The sequence below is a fragment of the Clupea harengus genome, chromosome 11 (assembly GCF_900700415.2).
Source record: "Clupea harengus chromosome 11, Ch_v2.0.2, whole genome shotgun sequence".
Classification (NCBI taxonomy): Eukaryota; Metazoa; Chordata; class Actinopteri; order Clupeiformes; family Clupeidae; genus Clupea; species Clupea harengus.
Window position 1 is genome coordinate 29,177,062 of NC_045162.1, and position 24,475 is coordinate 29,201,536.

Consider the following 24,475-nt stretch of genomic DNA (forward strand, 5'->3'; position numbering starts at 1 on the left):
GGCAAAACACAATGCTGAAGTAGCTAGCAAGCAAAATACTTTATATTTCATTGCTACTGGCCTATCCACTGGCTAACTGTTAAGCTAGTGAGTGCTATTTATTCTGTGAAAGCGGTTTAAGACACGCCTAACATGTTAACTAGTATGCTGTTATTGATAAGAAGACTAGCCTAAAAAGTCTATCCCTGCTTCAGACCTAGCATTAGCATCTTATCGAATCATCCGTCAAAGTACTTAGCACAAGACACAGCCAAGTTTATTTGCACTGCAGTCCAAAGTTCAACACTTCAATGAGCGCTCAGTTTTTGTGTGGTGTAACAATAAATAGACTTTCTATTAAAATCACATTAAATCACCTTGCTGTGTCCAAAAATAAAAAAGCATTTGATTTCTTAACTGACAGGGCACCAGTAATCTGTGTACATCATTTTAAGTCAAGTACTTTTCCTTTTAAATATAAAAACACCCAGTGCACAGTAGTCAGTATACTACACTTAAAGATCATTTTAAATATTGCTTATTTGTACATATTAGCTTTTTACCTTTTCTATTAAGCCCTTCTATTAACAATACCAATAATACCAAGTCCTTGGAGCTCATTGTAAATATAACACCACGTCATACAGCTTCACAAGGAGGACACTTTGCAGTTTGGACAAAATGAAGCATGCAACGAGACACGAGAGGAAGACAAGCGCGATGAGTCTTACAGATTTACAGATTGACTTTACAGCCCACTATTAATGAAAGTGAATATAAGAAGTTCAAATGTGTGTGTACCTTGACATACGGTGGGGCGAGGGATGAGAGGTACCATCTGACTTCCTCTCCTTTGTTCTCCACCTGAAGAGAAGACTCTGAGCATGTCCAAGTGTGGACGAGAGATGGAACATATGAGGAGAAATAGCACTAGCATTGATTAGCCAATACAACTTATTGAACAGTGTCCAATGTCCACCCATTTCACCAACACAGAATTTTAGTCACTGAACTGGAGTGAACTTTCAAACTGGAGGCAAACAAATGTGATACAATAGCTTTGAGATCATGTGCACCTATAGGTGGTTAAAAGCTTCCAAAGGAAGATAATTATAGCCTCTCTGGTTGTAAATGGCAAACAAAATGAGGAAAATGGCATTTCATTGGGAAAGGTGCATTGCATTTGACATGAATGTGTGCAAAGTCCCCAGTTTTCTACTATTTTGATAACATTTGCCAAATCATTACAAACTTATTTGTCTGATTGTAATACACAAGGAAGTAAATTAACATACACATAAAACACCTACAACTTAAAACGGCAAGTATATTGAGATTCAGAACATTCTTAATTTCTATCCAATCTGTTAATGACTTTGATATTTTAACATCAAACAAGAAAGCCAGAAATTGTTAACCTCCACCAGGAGCGAACGTTACACTTTCACGTAGTGGTGCATTCACAGGACGGACAGTGTTACCTGTGCTTTCTCCACAGGGCGTGATTGGAAAGACCAGAATGCGGTTCATGATCTCAATTTGAGACAGGCTGCCGCTCCTTGGCTGGATTTTGGCAGTGGGCAAAACAGGACTCTCTGTCTGTCGCAGCAGAAGGGGCAACACAGACTTGTCCGATACACCAGGAGTGAGAGTGACATCCTTGGCCAAGTCATGTTGGATTTGCACCTTTACAAACTTGGAAATGGACACACATTAGTTACTAGTAGGGGGGCGTCAGTGGTACAGTGGTAGAGAAGTCGTTTAGTAATCAGAAGGTTGCTAGTTCGATTCCCTGTCGAAGCGTCCTTGAGCAAGACACTGAACCCCTAATTGCTCCTGATGTGCAGTGTGCAATCAGTGTAAATGTAAAATGTGTATACATTGTAAGTCGCACATATGTAGGTCGCTTTGGATAAAAGCGTCTGCTAAATGACTAAATGTAAATGTGGTTTCAAAAGAAATGAATAGGACAGTGATTAGAGAGACAGGATTAGAGCCAACCTTTTGCTGCCCATCACACAGGACGTACACGTGTCCATGCCAGGGGAGCTGGAGAGGCTTGGACACGAGGGACGGGTTGGGGCTGATGTGAATCAGCATATGGCTCCTTTAGAATAGGGAAGCACATTTTTTAACAGAGCACAGATGCAAAAGATGGACAGATTGAAACACTAATTAAATCAGGTGTTGGTGAAATGTGGACATGTTATTGGTCAGTATTCTTTCAATTTGGCTGATGATGACAGTAGATGTGTGACACAAAGTATATGGGGCCAATCTTTGCTGATTGAAATTGAGCTGTGTTTCATCCATGTTCAGATTCAGATATGCACTGGCTGACTCCGAGGACATTAAACATTCATTATTGATCTTTGCAGTTCTACATTGTCATGAAATCATCCTTCTTTACTGTGATCAACATGTAGTCTAGATATGATTAGACAGGGTACTGAAGGATTCTTTTAAAATATTTTATATTATTATTTATCTTTCCCCTTTGTCTGTAACTAAGCAAAATGGCTGACGTTCAAATGGTTATTGTGAACACACCAGCTTTCCACCGAGTCCTTTGTTCATTCCATCCTGCGACCTCAACTAACTTCAAAACTAAATTAGTTGTAATTATCAGTTGAAATTATAGCACCTTTTAGAGTTGGTTATTCCACCCTAGTACATTTATGCAGATACAGCCAAGACACACCATTTTGTCATACATACCGTACATGAAAAACTAAATGTTTTCAATTTTTATATTTAAAATGTTGGCTATATTTCACAGCCGACCAGAGATATGGGCACAGGCCAAATAGGTTAACAAAAATATGGCAAACCAGCATAATGGAAATTTCTTTAGCCAGATGGCAAATACTATGACCTATTTCTGTGTTTGGAGCAGAGGACTATGTGTAGAATGCCAGTGACATGTGAACAGACGGGTACATACTCTGGTTCAATGACTCCATTTTGAGGGGTGATGGTCAAACAGTGTGCTGGCCAAGACAACTCAAAACTCAGCTCACATCCTGAGTGGTTCACAATCTGGACTTGGCAAATGTCGGCTACACCACCTGAAGGATTATTAAACAGTAGTGAGACATGAAAACGGTGTGGACAAACAGGCAAAACCCACACACATCCCTTCTCTCCTACCACACACACACACCACTAAAAGAAAAACTACTAACCAATGGAAGGGGCTCTCAGAACCACCTGTTCAGGTTTAACTCCCCAGGATCCACAGTGCTCATCTGTGGGGTTCTGCGGTGCCTCCTTAGCTACGAGGGGAGGGCCCTTCACGGGGAGGACGTCCAGAGACACATGGTGGGCTTGACGATCTGAAGGGCCACAACCACTGAGGATGAGAGGGAGAAAAACCAAGGAGGTGTTAATAACCCTTTTAAGTCCAGGGCCCGTCCGGCACTTTTGGAGTAGTCCAACACTCCTTGATATCTATATATCTATATCTATATATATATATTTCACCTAAGATGGTCACAAAAAACAAACAAACAAACAAACTAAAGTTCCACAAATGTTTCTATTTAGCACCAACAATAGAGAGCAGTAAGAATGTCAGGACTAAAAAAAAAAATCTTTAAAAAAAGGTGCTGACAAAATACACATTTGTGTTTAGGACTCTTGAACTCTGAACTTTGCAGACATAAGCATAGTTAGCTAAATATTGATGACCAAACTGTATAAAATTGTTGAATGCTTTGATCATTTTAACGCTGTTTCTTTTCAAAGGCGTTCTCATATGAACTCCAGACAAGGTCTGTGGAATCAGGGGCCTCATGTACAAAGCCTTGTGTAGAATTCTTACTCAAACGTAGTATCCTCACAAAGCTGGAAAGCTGCGTATTCACAACAAAAATGACTTCAAAAGACTTCAAATTCATTGCCTCCTGACAAAATTGTATCTGAGTAAGAAAACAACAACGGTTTGATGCATCAAATTCAATTAATCCATTTGGTAAGTATAGTCTGTAGATTCTATAGGCGGAGTTTTATTCAAATGTTAGTAGCAGTCTCAATAAGTTGATAAAAGTAGGTTTTTCAGACAGTTTGAAAATACAGGAGTATTAAATTGTAAAAAAAAGTCAAAATGATGATGCAGATGGATACACTGTAGAAAAAAATAAGAAAAAGGAATTTTGAATTTAGATCAAGCGATATACGATACAGGCTATATCGTAAATGTCCTTGTTGTAGCGCCACCTTTAGGTTGTACAATCCTGGGTCATAATGCCATAAAGCTACGTGTCAATTTACATGTGGATTGGACATTCACAGTCGAAATTACAAGCTGCTGAATTTTCAAGTTAGGAAAGCAATATTTTGAGAAGTTAGAAAGTTTTACTATGAACCATTGTTTTAACTTGGTTTTTCTGCAACACATTTTCAGAAGAAGAAGCAGTTCAAGCAATGTTTAGTTGTAGCGCCTCCTACTGGTATGTTTCTTCGAAATGTAGGGATCGTCCACAGAAGGTCATAGAGATCATGTGTGTAAAGTTTCATAAGAAAATTACAATGCGTAGGCGAGATACAAGACATCAACTGCACTTAGGCATTTAGATCAAATTTGAGTGGCTTGTATAATCTCAATGGATCAACGCATTGAAACGCCAATAAATGGATAAGATCGGTGAAATCTGAATATGAGGCCCTGAGTGTTTTGGGATGATGGGCCTAACAATTCTCAAACCTATTTTTGCCATCGAAGGGAAAACATTTACTTTGACAAAAGCCCTTCCGTTCAGTCAATTCAGTGTATAAAGGCCATTACCTTTCTCACTGTTGTCTTTTGATGGCACAAGTCACCCCAAAACATTTTACAATATGTATATTTACAAGTGAATCCAGAAATGAACTTGTACTGAACATCTGACTGACTTTATCTGAATTTCTTTTAGATACTAATTCAACCAGTGGTTCCAATCACCAAAACACCTATATCTGGCTCTTGACTTCAGAGGTTATCCTTACAGTGAGTTATTGCTTGCTAGCTCTGTGTTTGACCAAATTAAGCTTATACTTATTATAAAACTTGCCACAGAGAGAAGAAATACTGAATTAAGAAACTGTACCCATCGGACTCGGATCCATGGTGTAGTGATGTGTGATCGACGGAGTGTGTAGTGTCTGTGGTGCCCAGCAGGGAGAGCGCCACCTTCGTCATGTTGGTGAAGAAGATCTGTCCATCACTAGGCCGCAGGGGCAGGTCACACACTGTCACAAAAGCAGATTCATACAGTCGTTACATGGAACCTCACAATCAGCAAAATAGGGATAGTCAAATATTTGAGTATTCTTTGGGTCTACCTCAGCTCTACCCATGACTCCCACCATATGACCCCCACAGTCTCTGCATGGATCTCTGATATCCCCATATGATAAAGGAATGCCACCTTCAACTTAACCTCTGAGACTGAACTCCTTGTCATCCCAGCAAATCCTTCTATTCAATCCTTCCATCCTCAAATAAGGCCCTACCCGTCTCAACCATAACCTGTACAAGTGGTTGGGCGGCGTATCGTCTCTCGCCTCAACTACTACAATTCTCGCTGAGTGGAGAAGCCGCTAGATGTTGTAGAATGTGGCCGCACATCTGCTTTCATTCTAAACAGATGGGCACGTCACTCCAGGTCAAAGCCACTACTGTTTGCCTGCAGATTGACGGCTGGACCTGCACCAATCCACCAATCACCATCATTCAGGCATCTCACCCAATACGTTCGTATTCATCTGCCATTGCCATCTCTGCACACAAGGCAACCACAGTCCAGAAATGAACAGTTGAAATAAAAGCGCAATCATACATACTTTTTCATAAAAACTAACCACAAGAGACTTCTGGTAGAACAAGCCTGTACAACTGCTTTTAGGATTTTTGTAATAAATACCTTCATGGACTTCATCTTCACCCAAGAAAGACTCTTCAAAGGAAATATTCTTCAGCACTGAATCGTCAGAATGCACCCTCTGAGGCTTGCTTCTCCGGAACCTGATAGAAATGTGGGAAATAATAATATGTCTTTCCAATATAAACAAAGCTTAAAATCACTTGGCAATCAGAACGAGTGTGACACGAGTGTGTGTGTCTGACCTCTTGTACTGCTGGCGTGAGATCTCGTCCCCACAGAAGAGGCAGACCGTGGCAAGCAGTGCAGCCCTGGACTGGCAGAGGGCCTGTTGTCGTGGAGTGGTCCTCAGCAGCACAGTGATGACCTATCCACAATGAGACATGATGATCGCTCAGTCAAACTACATGCAACAAGCCAAAAGTAGAAACCTCTGTACTTTGGGTTTTGGGGAATGGTTAAATGAAAGTAACAAACGGGAACTGAAAAAGAAAGCTCCCTCTGCCCTACTAGGATCTTGTGAAGCTTTGATGCAAATACCGGTGGCTAAAAATGACTGATTAGAAGGGAACAATACTCAGTGGAAAAATTCACTTTAGTTAGATCTCTTGTTGATTGGCTCTTCATTTCTTTTGTGTGGATTCATCTATAGCCACCGCTGCTTTTTAGAATTTCCTGAAAATCTTAGAATGGTTTTCCAAAAATAAATAGCGCTCATCAGAAGAGTTTCAGTTAATAAGTGCCTGCGTCTGCTTTTATTCAAATCTTTTGGTTTAATAAATACATAGCAGAAAAAGAAATGAGGACACAGCCTGTGTTAAATGTACTTTTACATCAGTTCACAGAGTGTCTGAGTCGTGGTCCTCAAGGTCAAATCTTTGAGAGACAGAAAGAAAAGGAATAGAGAGGAAAGAAATAACAGAACATTGTGCGCCTACCTCCTTTGTTCGTTCCTTTAGAACAAACTGTGTAGGTGCCAGGCTGAAAACTGTGGTATCAGCAAGCTGAGATTTCTGCAGGTCGGTGTAGATCATGGCTTTGACATAAGCGGCTCGGGAACCAGTGTTGCGTACACACACACACAGTTTACTGACACTGCCTGCTCGAACCCCAGTCAGTGTGGCCATGTAGCCTTCACAATACTTCTCCAAGTCTTCCAGGATAACATTACTGGCACCGCCGTAGCCTGACAATGGAATCTGATGGGACAGGACAGCAAGAGGGAGAGTTTTTAACCAAATCACTCAACAAAACAAAAGATCTCACGATCAACAACAAACCCCCATCTTGCTGAACAAACACTGGAATGGCATGCCATCTTAGGGCTTGGCTGGTCATGTCATTCCAGAAAAATATTTTTTTAACTATTTCATCCGTAAGTATCCAAATAGCAACAGTCATCAATATTACAAGTTACTCCTTTGAAAATAATTGTTATTGCACATCAAATGGATCAACAATATTTTTGAGAACATAAAATACACAGTATTTCACTATTAAAAAAAAATGTACAATTCGCAATTCTAATCCCATTAGCTTTAACTTTAACTTAACCTCTGATGATATAGATCAACTCCTTGCATCATAATGGGTCACGGAAACTGTTTGAATTATCAATAAAGATAAATAAAGTAAAAGGGATTTGACATAAAAATTCAGAGAAGGAAATTGGTTCTAGGTGACCGAAATTCTCAGTTGTCATTTTGGTCCTTCCTTTAGATATAGGAATCAAAGCCCGTGGTCATTCTTTAGAGAAAAAAACCCCCTCCTATGCAAAGCTTTCGTTACGAGTGCTGGAGAGGACTCGAGAGTTACCAGAAGACGACGGCACTTGAGTTTAGGCAAAATATAGGCAACCGTGCAAATGCAACAATGTTTTACAAACACTTGATTTATGTTGCTAGTCAGTAAATATTGCTTTGTTTTAGTTTAACTTTGTCATTTTTTAACTTTGTTTTTTCATCAGAAGCTTTGAACCGCCAATACAAGTAGTCAATACAGATGGATGTTTTGTGTGACATTTCTTTTTATCTTTTCAGCAAAGTAAAAAGGTGCTCTCGTCCGATATTTCTATGTTGGGACACGTCTGGTTGTTATTCCTTACTGAAGCTACAGACTTGAATTAAAAGTATTGATCATTTTGCAACAATGAAATGCCCTTCACAAATATTTTTTAGCAAAGTAATACACACTGTATAACTGGTTTACAGAGATCTAATACAAAATATCACCATTTACAACTTCTGACAGGGACATACATTTGTGCATTCACTCCTAAGACGTTGAGGAGCCTCATTGCTCAGAGTATGTGTAAGAGGCTTGATAACTTACTTTTTTGTCCTACCCCGAGCGTTGAGCATTTGTAGTGACTAACGGTGCAAACCCATGACACCGTTACGAGCGATACGATATTCTAAATCCCATGCAATTCAACGAGAGCCAATCCATTGTGACTTAGAAGACCGTTTTGGGCGACGCGACCGATAAAAGTTGGAGAAAGTTGAATCCTATGCAAATGAGGAGCGATTTTTCCCGGCAGCGGCCAATCAGATTGCCAACTAGCTCACTAGTCCAGTCTGTTATGCTATTTCCACACGCTACAACACGCCCACTCAAAGCGATGGAAGCGCATCGCGTCGCTGTCATGGGTTTGCACCGTAAGAGTAGTGCAAATCCTAAAAGTACTTCTGAATGGCTTGATAAATACAGACTGGCATGCAAAAAATGTATGATTTTTTTTAAAAATAATTTAATTTATTTTAAAGATGGATTCCACATTCTGATAAGTACACCATCCAAATATCACAATGTTAGGTGAATATGTGAACTTTAAAGTAGCTGATATTGCTGAATAGCAATATTATTATGTGTTATTTCTACTCAGATAAAGTTTCCTCTTATTTCTATAAATAAAAAAAATCAGTAGTCTGTGGTTATTTACAGTTAAAAAGGTGCTCCAAAAATCCATCCCTACAACAGCTGCATAAACTGCATACATGAAAATCCCTGACTTAACTTGCTGAAGCCTTTCTTGACCAAGCCACCAAAACCAGTGGTCCATCACCATTTGCCTTGGAACTTCTGTATTCGTACACTGAAAAGACTGAAACCCACTACACAATCACACCATTCTGAGTATCTAAATCATCTTGTCTAATTAGTTAATTAGTTTGAGGCATACTTTATGAATACATTAATAATTTTGTGAAATAGTAGTAGTATAATAGTATTATTATTGTAATAATTGATGGTTTTACTTACATAATTGCATTACACTTATTACTGTTTACATTGTTGTTTTGACTGATTTGTACTTCATTCTGTTAGATAGTAATAGTTAAGGTATGTAGCAGTCTTTATCTGAGAGCCAATTCACTTATCAGTCTTTTCAAAAAAGAGCAATGTGGAGTGACCCATATTACTCAATGTGTGTCAACATGCCAGTGAGCAAGAGAACATGCCTCAGAAGACAAGAGTTGAAGTATTGAGAGGAGGAGGAAACTCACTCACAGTGAATTTGATGCCAGGTTGAGAGGGCCTGACTGAAGACTGCTTGATCTCCAGCTTCGACAGCATGCAGGCCACGCGTGTGGGGGTGTAGAGCAGGTGCACCGCCATGTCCTCCTTGGGCCGGATGGTCAGCTCTCTGTGCTGGCTCAGCCTCTCCTCCGTCCCAAAGGAGCTCTGCAGCTGATGAGAGAGAGAACAGGAGGTTAACTGTCTGAAAAAGAAAACTGATTAGCAAATTACAAGCAGACCAAATCTTAGCTTAAGCAGTTCTTGAGGTATTGGAATGTTTCCACCATTGAAGAAAAATCACAAAATTTTACAAAATGTAAGTGATTGAGTGCATCAAGTTTGGTTAAAATTTGGTTACTGTTAATCAGAAGAAAAAAATAATAAATACATTAAAAAAAAAGCAAAACTTGTCTGAATGACATAATTCCTTGCAAGCTCTAATGATGTGAGTGAAACCCCTTCCTATAAGGTTCCTAAGATGTAAGCAAAAATATAAACTCATGTATTATAGTGCCCCCTTGAGGCAAACAATTGGTCATTTTACTTCCAAATTTGACCAATTTGGAATATATGGTCAAGACTGGGTTGCACATGTAAAGCGCAGCTTTTGTCCCTCCAATTTTCACAAAAAAGAAATCTATATAAAAATATAACGTGGTTATAGACCACGTCCTACAGCTTGAAATAAAGGGGACTAAACTGAATATGCTTGGGCCTACATGACATAATATCGATTGTTGTGATGCAAATATTACAAAAATGCAAATGTAGATGGAAAAAAAAGAGCAAAAGAACTACGCAGTGAAATGCAATACCAATTGGAGAAACATCCAAATCCTCCAAGATGATCAGAAGCCGCTCCTCTTTATTAACAAAAATAACTTACAACCAACCAACCAAACTATCAGCTAGATCAAAGTCAGGTAAAAAAACCATTAACCACAGTTTTCCCTGGTACTACTGCTTAAAACAGATCCATATTTGGTACACTTACACTCCAGGCGATCCTTACATTTACCTAATTTACCTTTAGATCACTCACGGTCTTTCTACTAGTTCTCTGAATCTAAAGAAATAAGACATTAAAGTGGACTTGCTTACTGTGCACTTCATGAAAAACCAAACCAACACAAAATGATTCTATTTCTCAGTAGATTTATTGAAAAAACAGGTCCTTGATGTTAATGGCAATGCTATAATATTTTTTGTTTGATAAAACTGCTCATTTAATGATAGATCTAATACATATTTCATAGTCCCAATATCCAGCTGGAACTAGCGCCTGGTCACTGCACAACCTGACAGAGCTTGAGCAGTTTTGCAAAAAAGAATGTTGTAAAATGGCCAGATGTGCAAGCCTGATTGAGACTTATCCACACAGATTCAGTGCTGTGATTGCAGCCACATGTGCATCTACTAAATACTGCTTTGAAGGGGGTGAATATTTATGCAATCACTTATTTTACATTACATATTTTATTTCATTGACATTACTGTGTAGAAAGTTCACTTTGACATTAAAGAGGTTTTTTTTGTAATTTCTTTTTGTCCAAAAAGCCAATTTATATTGAACATGATAGATTGATAAAATCAATTGTCAATTGCCACCTTTCAACTCACCAGTGAACATTCATAAAATAATCAATGTGCAGAAAAGATCACGTAGTTGTGCCAACCGTCGACCTTAGGTGGTATAGTGTGGGTAGGAAAGTGTCAAATGATTTAATGGTATTTAACAAGTGGTTAAAGACATTTCTGGAAAAGTGGTATTATTTTGGTTCTATAACTCGGGCATCAGTGGGGTCCCTGAGGTGTTCTTGATGCCTTGTGAAGGCATGGTCAAATGAAATGACACTAAACCCATCCAGGGGTCCGTGGCCGAAATTACACTGACAAGTGCTGTAGGCAGAATATGTGTGCGGGGGGAGGGGGCGTGGCAGCGGCGGTTAGTTGTCTACCCTGATAATTTCACATATTTAAGTGTTATAGGCAGAATATGTGCGCGGGGGGAAGGGGCGTGGCAGCGGCGCTTACAAACATGAAAAGAAGGGTACGGGATGCTTTGAGAATCACTGGCACATCAGTGGGCCGCGGATTACTTTCTAGTCAGAATGGTGGTCCATGGGACAAAACCAGTTGAAAACCCCTGCACTAAACAATCCGATTGTAATGGGCCTGGAAACGGTCCTACCTGAAAGCAGTCCTGGTCCTGACCCCTGATCAGTAGGCGCAGCTGCTGGGCCACACTGGAGGAGTTATTGCGGAGCACTAGCTTCTGCTGCCTGACACAAACACAGAAAACACATACAGGAGGTCAGACAAACACTATAAAGAGGGAAAACTGATCATCAATCAATGGCTGCACAATTGGTTTTGGTTGCTGCTGCTGCATTTGTGGTGTGGTAGATAATTAGTGGTGTTCCTCCTTCTGCAATCCAACAAGAATACCAGGGAACATGTGTGAACCCTGTTCTGGTGTTATGTCCCCAGGGGAAACTATCCAAACCAGTTCTCTGACCTCAAATTCCTTTTGTATCCAGTGTCAACCCTTACCAAAACGAACGGATGTTATAAGGCTAAAAGATGTTTCTTAAGCTTTGTTACGACCCTGGCGGGTCTAGGCCCCGCCCCATGAGATTTGCATGCCTGTTCTCTATCTGTCGTTACAACAGGTAATTGGATCCAGGTAATTCGCTGGGCTACAAAAGCCCTGCTGAGATGGAAGGCGGGGGAGCGTTGGATTGGTCGTTGGATTTTGGTTATCGTTGGATTTGGATAGTGAATTGGATTTGGATAGTGAATTGGATTTGGGATTGTCGTTGTCGTTGGTTTTGGATTATCGTCGTCGTTTGTTTATATTACCATTTACCTGACTTTACATTACATCTTTTGTTTCTCTTCACAACACTGATCTTCACCACACGTTTGCTATAATTATTAGATAACTATATAAACTTGTAAATCATTAATAAATATATTATTATTACTATAAATATCCTAAATTCTGCGTGGCCTCCCCTTCTTGTTTCGTGTCGTGAGCTGGCACATAACACGTGGGGGCTCGCCGAGATTTTTTTCCGGGAATCTGGTAAAACAACTTTTCATCCACTCATTGGGGAATAGTGGTGGGGAAGCTGTATTGATTGTATAGATCGGGATATTGGCCTTGGATGCTGACGGGCACAAAACTGCCGGTGCAGCAGCAAGGGGATTGCAAATTGGGGGAGACGCACGCAGAAATTTGTAAGGTTAAACTTTTTTTGTTTTCGTTGGGTTGCCGTGGAGGAGGAAAGTCATTTTTAAGAGTGACTGCAGCTGAGGGCTCTCGTTGGGAGAGAGACGGGCTGTGCATACTAGTTAAATTGGGTACAGGTGTTGGTAACTGGGTGGTGAGAGTAGGTGAGTACCTACTGAGCAAACGCAAACCCCCGCGCAGGTTAAGAGCGCTTACCGCTGTTTGTTGTTTTCGCCGGGCTTGTAAGAGTTTGTTGTTTTTCGTGGGTGTGTCGGACGCGCTGGAGTTGCTTAGCAGCTCAATTGCAGGTGGACACACTGAAGAAATAGCCACTGGAAATAGCGAGGACTGTGTGTTGGAGATAGATCGGGGAAGCTCTAGTCTAGTGGGTTTTGGTGAGGGGGTGGTTCTACACCTGTGCGTGATTTGCTGGTGTACACAATCGCGTCAGGGCGATTCAATTAATTCCGACGATCGGAAAATTTGGGGCCGGTTCAAGATGGGGTGGATGAGCATGTTAGATTGTGAGCAGCATAAGAAGCTTCTGAAAATGCAGGCGGAATTGGAGAACGGGAGGCAGCTGGGGAAAAATATGGAAGCTGAGTGGGACGCATTGGAGAGAGAGGAAGATCGTCTATTTGAAATTGTAAAACTGAGATTTAGGCAAAGAAAGGTCGAACAGGATTATCTGTTGCAAAAAGAGCAGTTAAGATTAGTTGCCCAAGGCAAGATGACGGAGGACGATCTCATTCGTTGGGAGAGATCGGTTGAGGGAAATCGTGATGAGGGTGTGTCTGAGGTAAAGGCCGTACAGAGGGATCTGTCTGAAATGAAGACTGTGAATGAGAAATTAACAGTGGAAAACCAAGAGCTGCGTGCTCGAATTGCAGAAGCATGTGAGAAGTTGTCAGCCAGGGAGCAGGAAGCAAAGAGTCGTGAGAATAAATTGCAACTTCAGCTCGACCGGGCATGGCGTTTGAACAATTCTTTGACGGCACAGATGGACGGGAAAAAAACGGAGATGGGGGAACAACAGGAAAGGATTAAGGCAATACAGGAAGAGAAAGTAAGTGTCTCTGAGAGGTTCCAACAACTGCAGATAGATCATGAGGCTGAATTGAAGGAAAGGGACGAAACTCTGTGTGAACTAAATGAGTTGGTGAATATGACTGGACAAGAAACCATTAGCCTCAATGAGAAAGTAAGAATCTTAGAAGTTGACAAATGTTTATTGCAGGAAAAGCTGGAAAATGCCCAAGAGATGGCTGACAAAGTAAAGAATGAGAATGAGTGTATGGGGACTGTACTCCTCAAAAAATCAGAGAGAGTTAAGGAGTTGACTCAAATGGTGAGTGTAGTACAGGCACACAATTCCCAGCTAATGACACAGCTAACAGAGAATAAAGAGGAAAAAGGCAAGAGACGCTTAGTGAGCTGTGCGTCTGGAGAAGATCAGGTACAGCATGAGCTGGAACATAAAAAGGAACTCTTTCAATCTCAGATGAATGAGAAAGAAGGGGAATCGGGGAAAATAATTGAGCAACAGAGGTCTCTTCATAGGGAAAAGCTAGTGGAACTCCAGGATCAGCCGTGCCAACGAAAGCAGCATCTCCAGCAGACTGCACAGGAGCTCGAGCAGCTTTGCAAGGATGCTCAGCAGAGCTCTCTCATGGACATGGAGTTGGCAGACTATGAGCGCCTTGTAAAAGAGCTTAACATCCAGATATCAGAGAAAGACAATCAGATTGAGGATCTGAAAAAGCAGCTACTGACCCAGAAAAATAAAGTTCTGGAGGGCGAGGCCCAGTATTTATTTGAGACTGGCCTGACTAAACTGGTCCACAGTGGTTTTACACCTCATAGGAAAGAGGTCCATGTTGCATGGACTAATGCGTTGTCCCACGCTCCAGATGTGGGGATAAGTTGTGTGGTGTTATTGCTTGCCTGCTTAACTATTTTATCTCCTCTCCGGTCTCCTCCCCTGTCCCTCTTAGACTGCTTTTCCAGGCCCGCTGGGATTGCTGAGGGGAAAATAGGTTGTGTGACTGGTGAGCTGGATGAATGGTGAGCATGTGAGTGAAAAGGTGAATAGGTGAATAGGTGAGCTGGATGAATGGTGAGCATGTGAGTGAATAGGTGAATAGGTGAATAAGGGAAGAAGATGGTTTAGGTAAATGGGGGTTTTGGATGGTGCAGAATCCCACTTAGGTGGGCTTCTGTCTTAAGGGGGGGGATGTTACGACCCTGGCGGGTCTAGGCCCCGCCCCATGAGATTTGCATGCCTGTTCTCTATCTGTCGTTACAACAGGTAATTGGATCCAGGTAATTTGCTGGGCTACAAAAGCCCTGCTGAGATGGAAGGCGGGGGAGCGTTGGATTGGTCGTTGGATTTTGGTTATCGTTGGATTTGGATAGTGAATTGGATTTGGGATTGTCGTTGTCGTTGGTTTTGGATTATCGTCGTCGTTTGTTTATATTACCATTTACCTGACTTTACATTACATCTTTTGTTTCTCTTCACAACACTGATCTTCACCACACGTTTGCTATAATTATTAGATAACTATATAAACTTGTAAATCATTAATAAATATATTATTATTACTATAAATATCCTAAATTCTGCGTGGCCTCCCCTTCTTGTTTCGTGTCGTGAGCTGGCACATAACAAGCTTCTTGAATCTTGAACCTTTTTGGGGATTTGCATTTGCAGTTAGGACATTCTAACTAAACTACAAAAATGGAATCTGTCGGGTTTAGTCATGGTTGCATGCTTTTAGAACATGGTGTTATATCTATAACGGAATGTATAAAGCCATGTAATTGCAGTCGTTATATACAGGAATATTTCAGCTGTTTTATGTTGTAATGTAATCATCTACTCTATTCAATGCCTGCTCCAGACAAGAGAAAACCACCAGTACGAGCTTCTAAACAAAAGAAAAAAAATCATAGCAAAATAATAATATATTAATTTTTATATATATTTTTTATTTTAAAGAAGCCGTTTTCCACCAACAAAGCAACAGTGCTGGATACACCCAATTACTATTAACTGATGCGATTTCAAGAAAGAATTAAAATAAACTAGCCTGTGTTTTTTTTTTTTTTATCCTTCAGTCTAGCTGGCAGAAATACAGAAAGTGAGTTCTATGATCAACTTACTTCGCCCTTCCAAGCATGACTCCTCCCCAGGCCATGAACTGCTTGTTGGAGAGGATTGGTGGCACCTGACATTGTGAGACGGTGGTAGTGTTAGGGACAACTTTCCCCTCGTCCTCTGGTTGAACCTCTCCCTTCAGGACCACTTCATACTGGGGCCCAGAGGGCAGCACCAGAATGGTGAGCATACTGCAGGCAGAGTGGAGTGGTTGGATCAGTAAAGAGTCTTAAAACAAGACACTGGCAAAATGAGAGAACATATCGAGGTCAATAAACAGCCTGTGGGACAATATCTGATGAACTGAGAAGGTTGAGATGTTTGGTGTTTATAAAAAAAAAAAAAAAAAAAAAAAAAAAAAAAAAAAAAGATAGTAATACGGTGTGCGGACCTCGGAAAGAAATGAACGGCTCATATTGGCCTGTGTGAACCGGGGACTTCCACTTCTCTTTTGGTCCTATTAAAGCCAATTTGTACTGTTCTGTGAAGGATGTGGTACATCAGATATATTCAGTTTTGTCAATTTGTTGCATGGGAATAACTTAATATTTCCAAGAACAATAAGCTGACGGGTTTCTGAAGGAAGAGCTTACTTTCTGGCTATTTTTAGCCCATATTAGAAACCAGAAGTGCTGATGCTTCAGATAAACAAAAAGCACAAATAAGGCCAGTTTTAGTGCCTCCTGAAAGAACAGTTTGAGCTGCGCAAACAGATTTGAAAACAGGTTCCATGCACGCACGGAAAAAAAAATACAGCTCGCATTATGGTACACTGTTATTGAATGAAATACAGCTACATACAATACAATTGCAATTGCTTCACAACGTGTTACAGCAGAGAGAATCTGAAGGAATGCTTGCCCTTGCTGAAATCAGGTAAAAAGAGTAACCTCACCTCTCGCTGCATTTGTGCTTCTCCTGAGCTGTGAAGGAAACCACAATCCCTTGCTCCTCGCCCGCACACAACATCAGCTCACTTGGCTTAACAGAAAAGCAGTCACTGCTCTAGAAAGAAAAAAAAGAAATGTAGTCAATACATACACAAACATGTGTGTATGTATGTCTGTCTGTCTCAGTGTGTGTGATTATGTATACACACACACACACACACACACACACACACACACACACTTCCCAAGATGTCAGTAGTTCTTGCCACTAGTTACATGAGTACAAACCTTCAGTCGGAGTTGCACATCGATGTTGCCAGCATTTTTCAAGGGTAGAATCTGTTGAGTGGATTGTCTGAATGGTGCGCGAAGACAAACAGTCTAAAGAACCAGAGCAGATAAGGAAGAGGGGAATGGATGACTTCAATTGGCAGTGATTGACAAATCTGTTAAATTTGGCTACGGTAACAAAATGGTTGATGGAAAAATGTTGACAGAGGCAAAAAAACATAACTCTTACTTCCTCTCAGACCACCCCATCTATCCCCATCCCATTTTTGCAGCATATGTTCAGAAATTATTTTTAAAAGAGTTTTAAGCAGATACACACTAAGGCCTATGATTCATAAATTCATCCTGACTAATTGGATTTTGATTATGTAATTTCCTGTCTATTAACCGTGTTTAGTACATTGCTTTTCTATTGCACCTGACAGTTAGTAACACACACAGTGACTCCGCCAGGTAAAGCATGTATGGGTCTATATCTCCCCCCTCCTTCACATACGAATCCCTCCTCAGGTAAAAAAACCAACACGGGATAGATTCATAGTCTTCCATAACGATAAAGTAACGGGGTGTTGTGTCGTGCCAGTCTGTGTATTCCCTCAATTTCTCAAAAACAGCACACCAATTAAAAGGCATGGGTTCAACGTGATCATAACGACTTGATCACGGATCAACAGATGATATGAAACGGCTAATGGCTATTAAAACAACCCTGAGAGAAATAATGGAGCAAGATCTTACTCCGACACAAAAGTAATTCATTCACTACATTGGTATCAGACACATGAACATTATGAGTTCTTTTTTTTATGCAAGACTTAGTGCTGATCTTTATACTTTCTCAGAATGAATCAACTGAAATTGTATTTCAGTGTTCCTGAAAACTAACCAATTTCTATGTTATATTTCCATGGTCACACACTGACGATGGCTTAGGCCGAAACGCGTCTGTGGATAAACTGGTCAAAAATAAATAAGCAATGAGACAAGCTTGAGAGTGCGGTTTTTTCTACTTTAAATATTTCCATGGTAACCACAAAATTATGGATTTTAAGGAGGCACGAGGTAACACCAGTGAAAGTGTGCACAATAAAATGCCATCCACATTCAAGCATAATGCCTTTCTGTAGTAGCCATTTTGAAGTTGGAGATGTAATGATGACTACAACATGAAGACATGCAGATGTGAGAAGCTCTGAGTTCCAAGCTCCAAGACCAATGAGACGATTTAATATGGGAACTATAACTAGCTGAAGATCGACTGGAGGAGAGACGATGTTATATGGGAACTATAACTAGCTGAGGATCGACTGGATGAGAGACGATTTAATATGGGAACTATAACTAGCTGAAGATCGACTGGATGAGAGACGATTTAATATGGGAACTATAACTAGCTGAGGATCGACGATTTAATATGGGAACTATAACTAGCTGAAGATCGACTGGATGAGAGACGATTTAATATGGGAACTATAACTAGCTGAGGATCGACGATTTAATATGGGAACTATAACTAGCTGAAGATCGACTGGAGAGACGATTTAATATGGGAACTATAACTAGCTGAAGATCGACTGGATGACAGACGATTTAATATGGGAACTATAACTAGCTGACGATCGACTGGATGACAGACGATTTAATATGGGAACAACAACTAGCTGAGGATCGACTGGATGAGAGACGATTTAATATGGGAACAATAACTAGCTGAGGATCGACTGGATGAATCCGTGTAAACCAGAAGCAGACTGGCAACAAAAAGCCTAACACGACAGCACCTGCTCTGCACACTCTGATGCTCTTTCCTCTTCGATACACTGCTTATCATGTGCAGCAGACTGCTAAACAGTTAAGATAAGTTAACTTGTTAAGATAAGTTAGGCATCTTTGGAACACATCAAAGTCTTTCTTTTTTTGCACCGCACTTTTTCTCCTTCTTTCTATGTTTCGATAACGTACTGCCTGAGGGTTGGATACTTTGCAGTTGTGGTGAAAGCACTCACTGCTAAGATGACATATTGAATATCTGTATAGGCTTTATACTGAAAGGGGGGTGAAGACAAACAAAAAAAACGACTCTCGCAACACAAGTCCACCAGGACATTTTCCCGACTTCCAGATGCGGGAAAATGCACCAGGTGAAATCAAACTTTGAGATTTGTGTTTTGCATAGGCCAACGTTAATGGAGATGCATTGCTACTGATGTTTATGTTGGCTAGAATTTTTGAGATAAAATATGTCTGGTGTGCAATTGTATGTGATAAAATAAAAAAAAACTTAAAAAATCTTTTAACTTTGTTACACGTCTTCTCATTTATTCTTCATATGACATTTCCTTGTGAAAAGGCGTTGTCTTAAGATGGTTGGACCACTGATCTGTTAACAGTGCCCACTGCATATGCTTCATCTAAAGGCCATTGCCCACATAAATGTTAGATGGCCATCTAATAACCCATATGAATGGAGTGACTGAAAACTGTTGAATTAGAAATGGCAGATCAACGATATTTTCTTAAAGAATCCCTACCACTTATCTGAGATTCATTTAACTACAACAAATTATAGGCTGAAAAATAATACAAACAAACAAAAGAGTGAGAAATCAAACCCAAGCGGTGATGTACTATGATGCCCTTGCAGTCTCTCTCAGTACCTGTAGATGCTTAGGGGCATGCACTCGTACGGTTCCTGACCGCGCCTTGAGCCCAACACTCTGGATCACACGACTAGGGCCAGGGCTGTCCAACTCAATATCAATCCGTGCAGTGAACTCCTCTGCAGTCCCCAGTTCTCCTGTGGAAATCAATTCAATTGTATTTATTTGCATAGCGCCAATAACCATTGAAATTGAAGGTGATGTATGGAGAGAATGGCCCATAAGGTTACTATTACAAAGATAAGTGTGCTCATAAGGTTACTATTACAAAGTAAGTATGCTCATCAGGTTACTATTACAAAGATAAGTGTGCTCATCAGGTTACTATTACAAAGATAAGTGTGCTCACAAGGTTACTATTACAAAGATAAGTGTGCTCATAAGGTTACTATTACAAAGATAAGTGTGCTCATAAGGTTACTATTATAGATAAGTGTGCTCATAAGGTTACTATTACAAAGATAAGTGTGCTCATAAGGTTACTATTACAAAGATAAGTGTGCTCATGAGGTTAGTATTACAAAGATAAGTGTGCTCATAAGGTTACTATTACAAAGATAAGTGTGCTCATAAGGTTACTATTACAAAGATAAGTATGCTCATAAGGTTACTATTACAAAGATAAGTGTGCTCATAAGGTTACTATTACAAAGATAAGTGTGCTCATAAGGTTACTATTACAAAGTAAGTGGAGTTATGAAGCAGAAAATCATGTCAATGATGGCAATTAATATTACGGGCATATAGGCTGCCACACAATATGTAGAATATAAACAGATTAGGAAATTGTGCAGTTGTGCAAAAACAGTTTGGTGGGAATGGGCAGCTGTAAGGAACACAAAAGCAGCTTCAGTAATGGGACAAGTTTTCCCTCAGAGGACAGAAGATTCCATCTGTGTACCTGTGGTGGAAGTGTACTTCTGTGGTGCATGGAAATGGATCCAGATCATGAATATCTCAGGACTCTACAGAAGACAAAGTAAGCAGATTGTGATCCCTGATCGGGGGAGTATTTCAGCGATAAAATGGCAGACAATAAGCACCTTTCCCAGACCTGCCAACATTGGAAAATGTGTTTGAGAAAGATTATGTCGAAGGCTCCATAAATACTGCCACTCATACTTACATCCCCACTGCTAGCATGCAACACATAGTTGATAACAGAAGGAGTCGTTCTATTTCCTGCTGGATGCACTGCTCCCTCAGCCATCGGACTCTTGGACAAGGTGAAGCAGCGCCACGCAGTCCCACTCTGGAATGAGGATCAGGGTACAGCAGAAATGAACACATGTAAAAGAAACGATCCATGCTTCACAAAAAAAAAAAAATAGTTGTCTGAAGTACATCTTCATTGCAATTGTGATCTTACTACATGTGTGCACATGTCTTTTGTGTATTTTGCAGAGTGCAAGTCATGTACTTTGGACAGCCAGCTGGTCATGTAAGCCATGCTGCCACTAGATGATGTCAAACGTGTGTGAAACTGAAGCCTACTTGTGCAGCACATGTATAAGCAGTAACCACTAGGCTTGTTAGTTCTGTTATACTCAATGGAAATGATGCCAACTAAAATGACAAGTTATATGGTATATATTGAGCTTTTCCCTGACTAGTGTTTCACACAAGTCTTATAGTTTATTGGGAGAGTGTTTCAGAACAAGCTATAAACTCACAGCACTCATGACCAGTCGAATGGGAACTACAGCATGGGTCCTGTTGATCAGTCTCAGAGGAAGGCCTTTGGAACTGCCAGTGGGGAGGTCTCCAAAGTACAGACAACCACATTTACCAACTTCCACCTTCCAAGAGGAAAAAAAATATGCTTTAGACTTTAATGACAAGATAAGCCTGTAGTTTCTAACCTAAAGACTGATCCAAAAACATGCTTAAAAACAATTCACACAACATAAAGGACACTGCTATGTATCGTTGTGTATTAAAATATCTGATTTCTTTTGTTTGGGATAAATACACCCTCTTACATTTGTCCCCAAGAAAAAATACTTTCCATCATGGGACTCAATGTCAGACTTAATCATTAAACGTACTCTATGAACTCTTCTCGACCCCCGCAGTCAACTTAAAAAAATAAACCTTTTGAGATATTATTTATATATATTATAATATAATTTTTTTTTATGTGTGAAGAATGTCAGAGCGTGCTAGATGATGCACCTCCTCTACCCACCTTAATGCATATACAAGCCATACATGCGGAACTCATCGCAATAAATGTTGAAGTTATTTGATCATTTGTTTTTTAGAATTCAACACTATTAAAAGGTTTTGGAAGAGCATCCATTGACCTGAACATTTGTGTAAACCCTCTGTTCTGTATGTTCAGTGTAGAAAAGCCCCTACCCCTCCCATCATTACATTTTGTTGCCACAGCAACAGGTTCATCTATGTTACATACCGATTTATTTGTACAGGTTCAACAGCCATTGATATTTAGTTTATGATACAGAGGCTGAACTTGTGCTCAATATTCAACACTTACCTCCACAGCAGGATTCTCCGCCACGCCTCGGAATAATATACGCTTGGAGAAGACCTTGGCCCGAGGCCCGTACTCTGGCTCAGCTGAAGCTGGCCATGACAACACATTAAGTGTGCACTGGTACACACCCGGCCGTGGTGCAATGAACAAGACATTCTGATCTTCAGTGCTCTTTGGGCACACAACAGTCTTATTCTTAACAACGATCCACTGGTAAGGAATCAAATCCACCTGTACAGGGTTTCATAAAAAAAAAAGAAAGAAAAGACATTTTTTGTTTGTTTCTCAGTAGAATTGGACTAAAAGTATAATGTATATATAGTATACTGAATAGTATAATGAATATTTCTAGAATGTATGCCTCTTACCTGCTGGCCATCGATAGACTGACTGGCAATGGAGATGCTGACCTGTTGCCAACGATCCGTGGGGTTGAATATACTCAGGGGTATCTGGGAGGCAATGCCCACACAGCAAGGACCGGGGAATTTAAGTTCATCGGGCACAACCACTGAGCCTGGATAATAGAAGGATTGGACGGTTTGTCAGAATTGAAAATGTCACACCACCTATTCCTTCATTTACAGTAGTAGCTTCAGTAGAGTATTCATGGAATCTTGACAGCTTTAGTTACTAGTAACGTTTAGGGATGAAAACACTTTTTCTCACTTGTTAACAACTCCATTAAATAGTGACTTTTCCCTCTAAACTTCTCAAGTGGTTTTTATTCAGTAAATGTTCATGTGCTTTTATTTTTTTATACATTTCATCTACTTGTTGTATTTTATTTACGTGTGGTAATGGAGAATTTCTCATTGCTGTATTAGTACTTGTACTTCTGTAAAGGATCTGAATAATTCTTCCTCCACTGGCCGCAGACTGAAAGGTTACTCCAGAGTTTACTAACCCGTTTCTGATCTCCCACATAGTTGGACCTTTGCCTGCAAATGCTGATGGCTGTGACGCCTTAAATGTGTAGATGTAATTATTCCTCATCACCATAATCTATAATGTCAACCTATTTCTGCTCAGTGGGTGCAGTGGAGATGGTCTTTTCTCCTCCTCTAGACTCAGTGGGTGCAGTGGAGATGGTCTTTACTCCTCCTCTAGACTCAGTGGGTGCAGTGGAGATGGTCTTTACTCCTCCTCTAGACTCAGTGGAGATGGTCTTTTCTCCTCCTCTAGACTCAGTGGGTGCAGTGGAGATGGTCTTTACTCCTCCTCTAGACTCAGTGGAGATGGTCTTTTCTCCTCCTCTCCTCCTCTAGACCATCTCCACTGTGCTCACTGAGCAGAAATCACCATAATCTATAATTACATCTAGGCAACCTATTTCTGCTCACTCAGTCTAGAGTAGGAGAGGAGGAGGAGAGGAGGAGAAAAGACCCTCTCCACTGTACCTACTGAGTCTAGAGTAGGAGAGGAGTAGGAGAGGAGGAGAAAAGACCCTCTCCACTGTACCTACTGAGTCTAGAGTAGGAGAGGAGGAGGAGAGGAGGAGAAAAGACCCTCTCCACTGTACCTACTGAGTCTAGAGTAGGAGAGGAGGAGGAGAGGAGGAGAGGAGGAGAAAAGACCATCTCCACTGTGTGCTGCAGCTGCTGCAGTTTTCCACCTGATCCACTTGCAAAGACCCTCTGCCTGCAGCTACGATTCCCACCAAACTGTTATGCATTTCTACTCTGCTTATGATGCATACTAAAAAAATACATATTATGTGCCAGCCTATTCTCCTGTAATATAGACAAATGCCATCATTGACATAGTGGGCATACAGTGTGCTCATAAGGTTACTATTATATATAAAAGCAGAAAACAGCCGTTTTACAAACAAACATTTTCTCCATTTTCATCCATTATCAATCTTCTATGTATACTTGATTGTATGCTGCAGCATGTGTGCTAATATGTTTCATTCGGATGTATGCATGTATGTATGGGGCGGCAGTGGTACAGGAGGTAGAGAAGTCGTTTAGTGACCAGAAGGTTGCTAGTTCGATTCCCTGTCGAAGTGTCCTTGAGCAAGGCACAGAACCCCTAATTGTGCAGTGTGCTATCAGCGTAAATGTAAAAAATGTGTATACATTGTAAGTCGCACATAAGCAAGTCGCTTTGGATACAAGCGTCTGTTGAATGACTAAATGTAAAATGGATTCATCTGCTTTCTTCTGATTGGCTCTGCTCCTCCTCCCTCCCCAGCCTCAAGCGGTAGGACCTTCTAAAACTTTTAGAAATACTGGGTTGCATGGAAAATGCCTCTCCTAATGGTTCACAATCCACTCTACAAACAGTTCATACATTGGCACCAGTGTGTCTTGGTGAACAACAATACACATGACAACCCCACATGATAAATCTGAATTTCAAGGTGTATATTCAA

General features: G+C 40.5%; 1 protein-coding gene across 3 annotated transcripts in view; it reads right to left on the reverse strand.

Annotated features, from left to right (window-relative positions):
• Nucleotides 1-24,475, reverse strand: part of cep192 (centrosomal protein 192) — a 44,112-nt gene that overhangs the window by 6,144 nt on the left and 13,493 nt on the right. For all 3 annotated transcript variants that reach the window (XM_042709201.1, XM_042709199.1, XM_042709200.1), the window contains exons 14-33: nucleotides 22,464-22,612; nucleotides 22,096-22,326; nucleotides 21,269-21,394; nucleotides 20,722-20,847; nucleotides 20,497-20,560; nucleotides 19,593-19,732; nucleotides 16,933-17,025; nucleotides 16,650-16,759; nucleotides 15,760-15,945; nucleotides 11,551-11,641; nucleotides 9,351-9,530; nucleotides 6,779-7,039; nucleotides 6,086-6,207; nucleotides 5,883-5,983; nucleotides 5,067-5,208; nucleotides 3,165-3,331; nucleotides 2,924-3,047; nucleotides 1,981-2,086; nucleotides 1,461-1,674; nucleotides 781-857 (exon numbers count right to left, since the gene is read on the reverse strand). In XM_042709201.1, coding sequence (XP_042565135.1) covers nucleotides 781-857; nucleotides 1,461-1,674; nucleotides 1,981-2,086; nucleotides 2,924-3,047; nucleotides 3,165-3,331; nucleotides 5,067-5,208; nucleotides 5,883-5,983; nucleotides 6,086-6,207; nucleotides 6,779-7,039; nucleotides 9,351-9,530; nucleotides 11,551-11,641; nucleotides 15,760-15,945; nucleotides 16,650-16,759; nucleotides 16,933-17,025; nucleotides 19,593-19,732; nucleotides 20,497-20,560; nucleotides 20,722-20,847; nucleotides 21,269-21,394; nucleotides 22,096-22,326; nucleotides 22,464-22,612 — 2,810 coding nt within the window. The remainder of the gene's footprint in view (nucleotides 1-780; nucleotides 858-1,460; nucleotides 1,675-1,980; nucleotides 2,087-2,923; nucleotides 3,048-3,164; nucleotides 3,332-5,066; nucleotides 5,209-5,882; nucleotides 5,984-6,085; nucleotides 6,208-6,778; nucleotides 7,040-9,350; nucleotides 9,531-11,550; nucleotides 11,642-15,759; nucleotides 15,946-16,649; nucleotides 16,760-16,932; nucleotides 17,026-19,592; nucleotides 19,733-20,496; nucleotides 20,561-20,721; nucleotides 20,848-21,268; nucleotides 21,395-22,095; nucleotides 22,327-22,463; nucleotides 22,613-24,475) is intronic.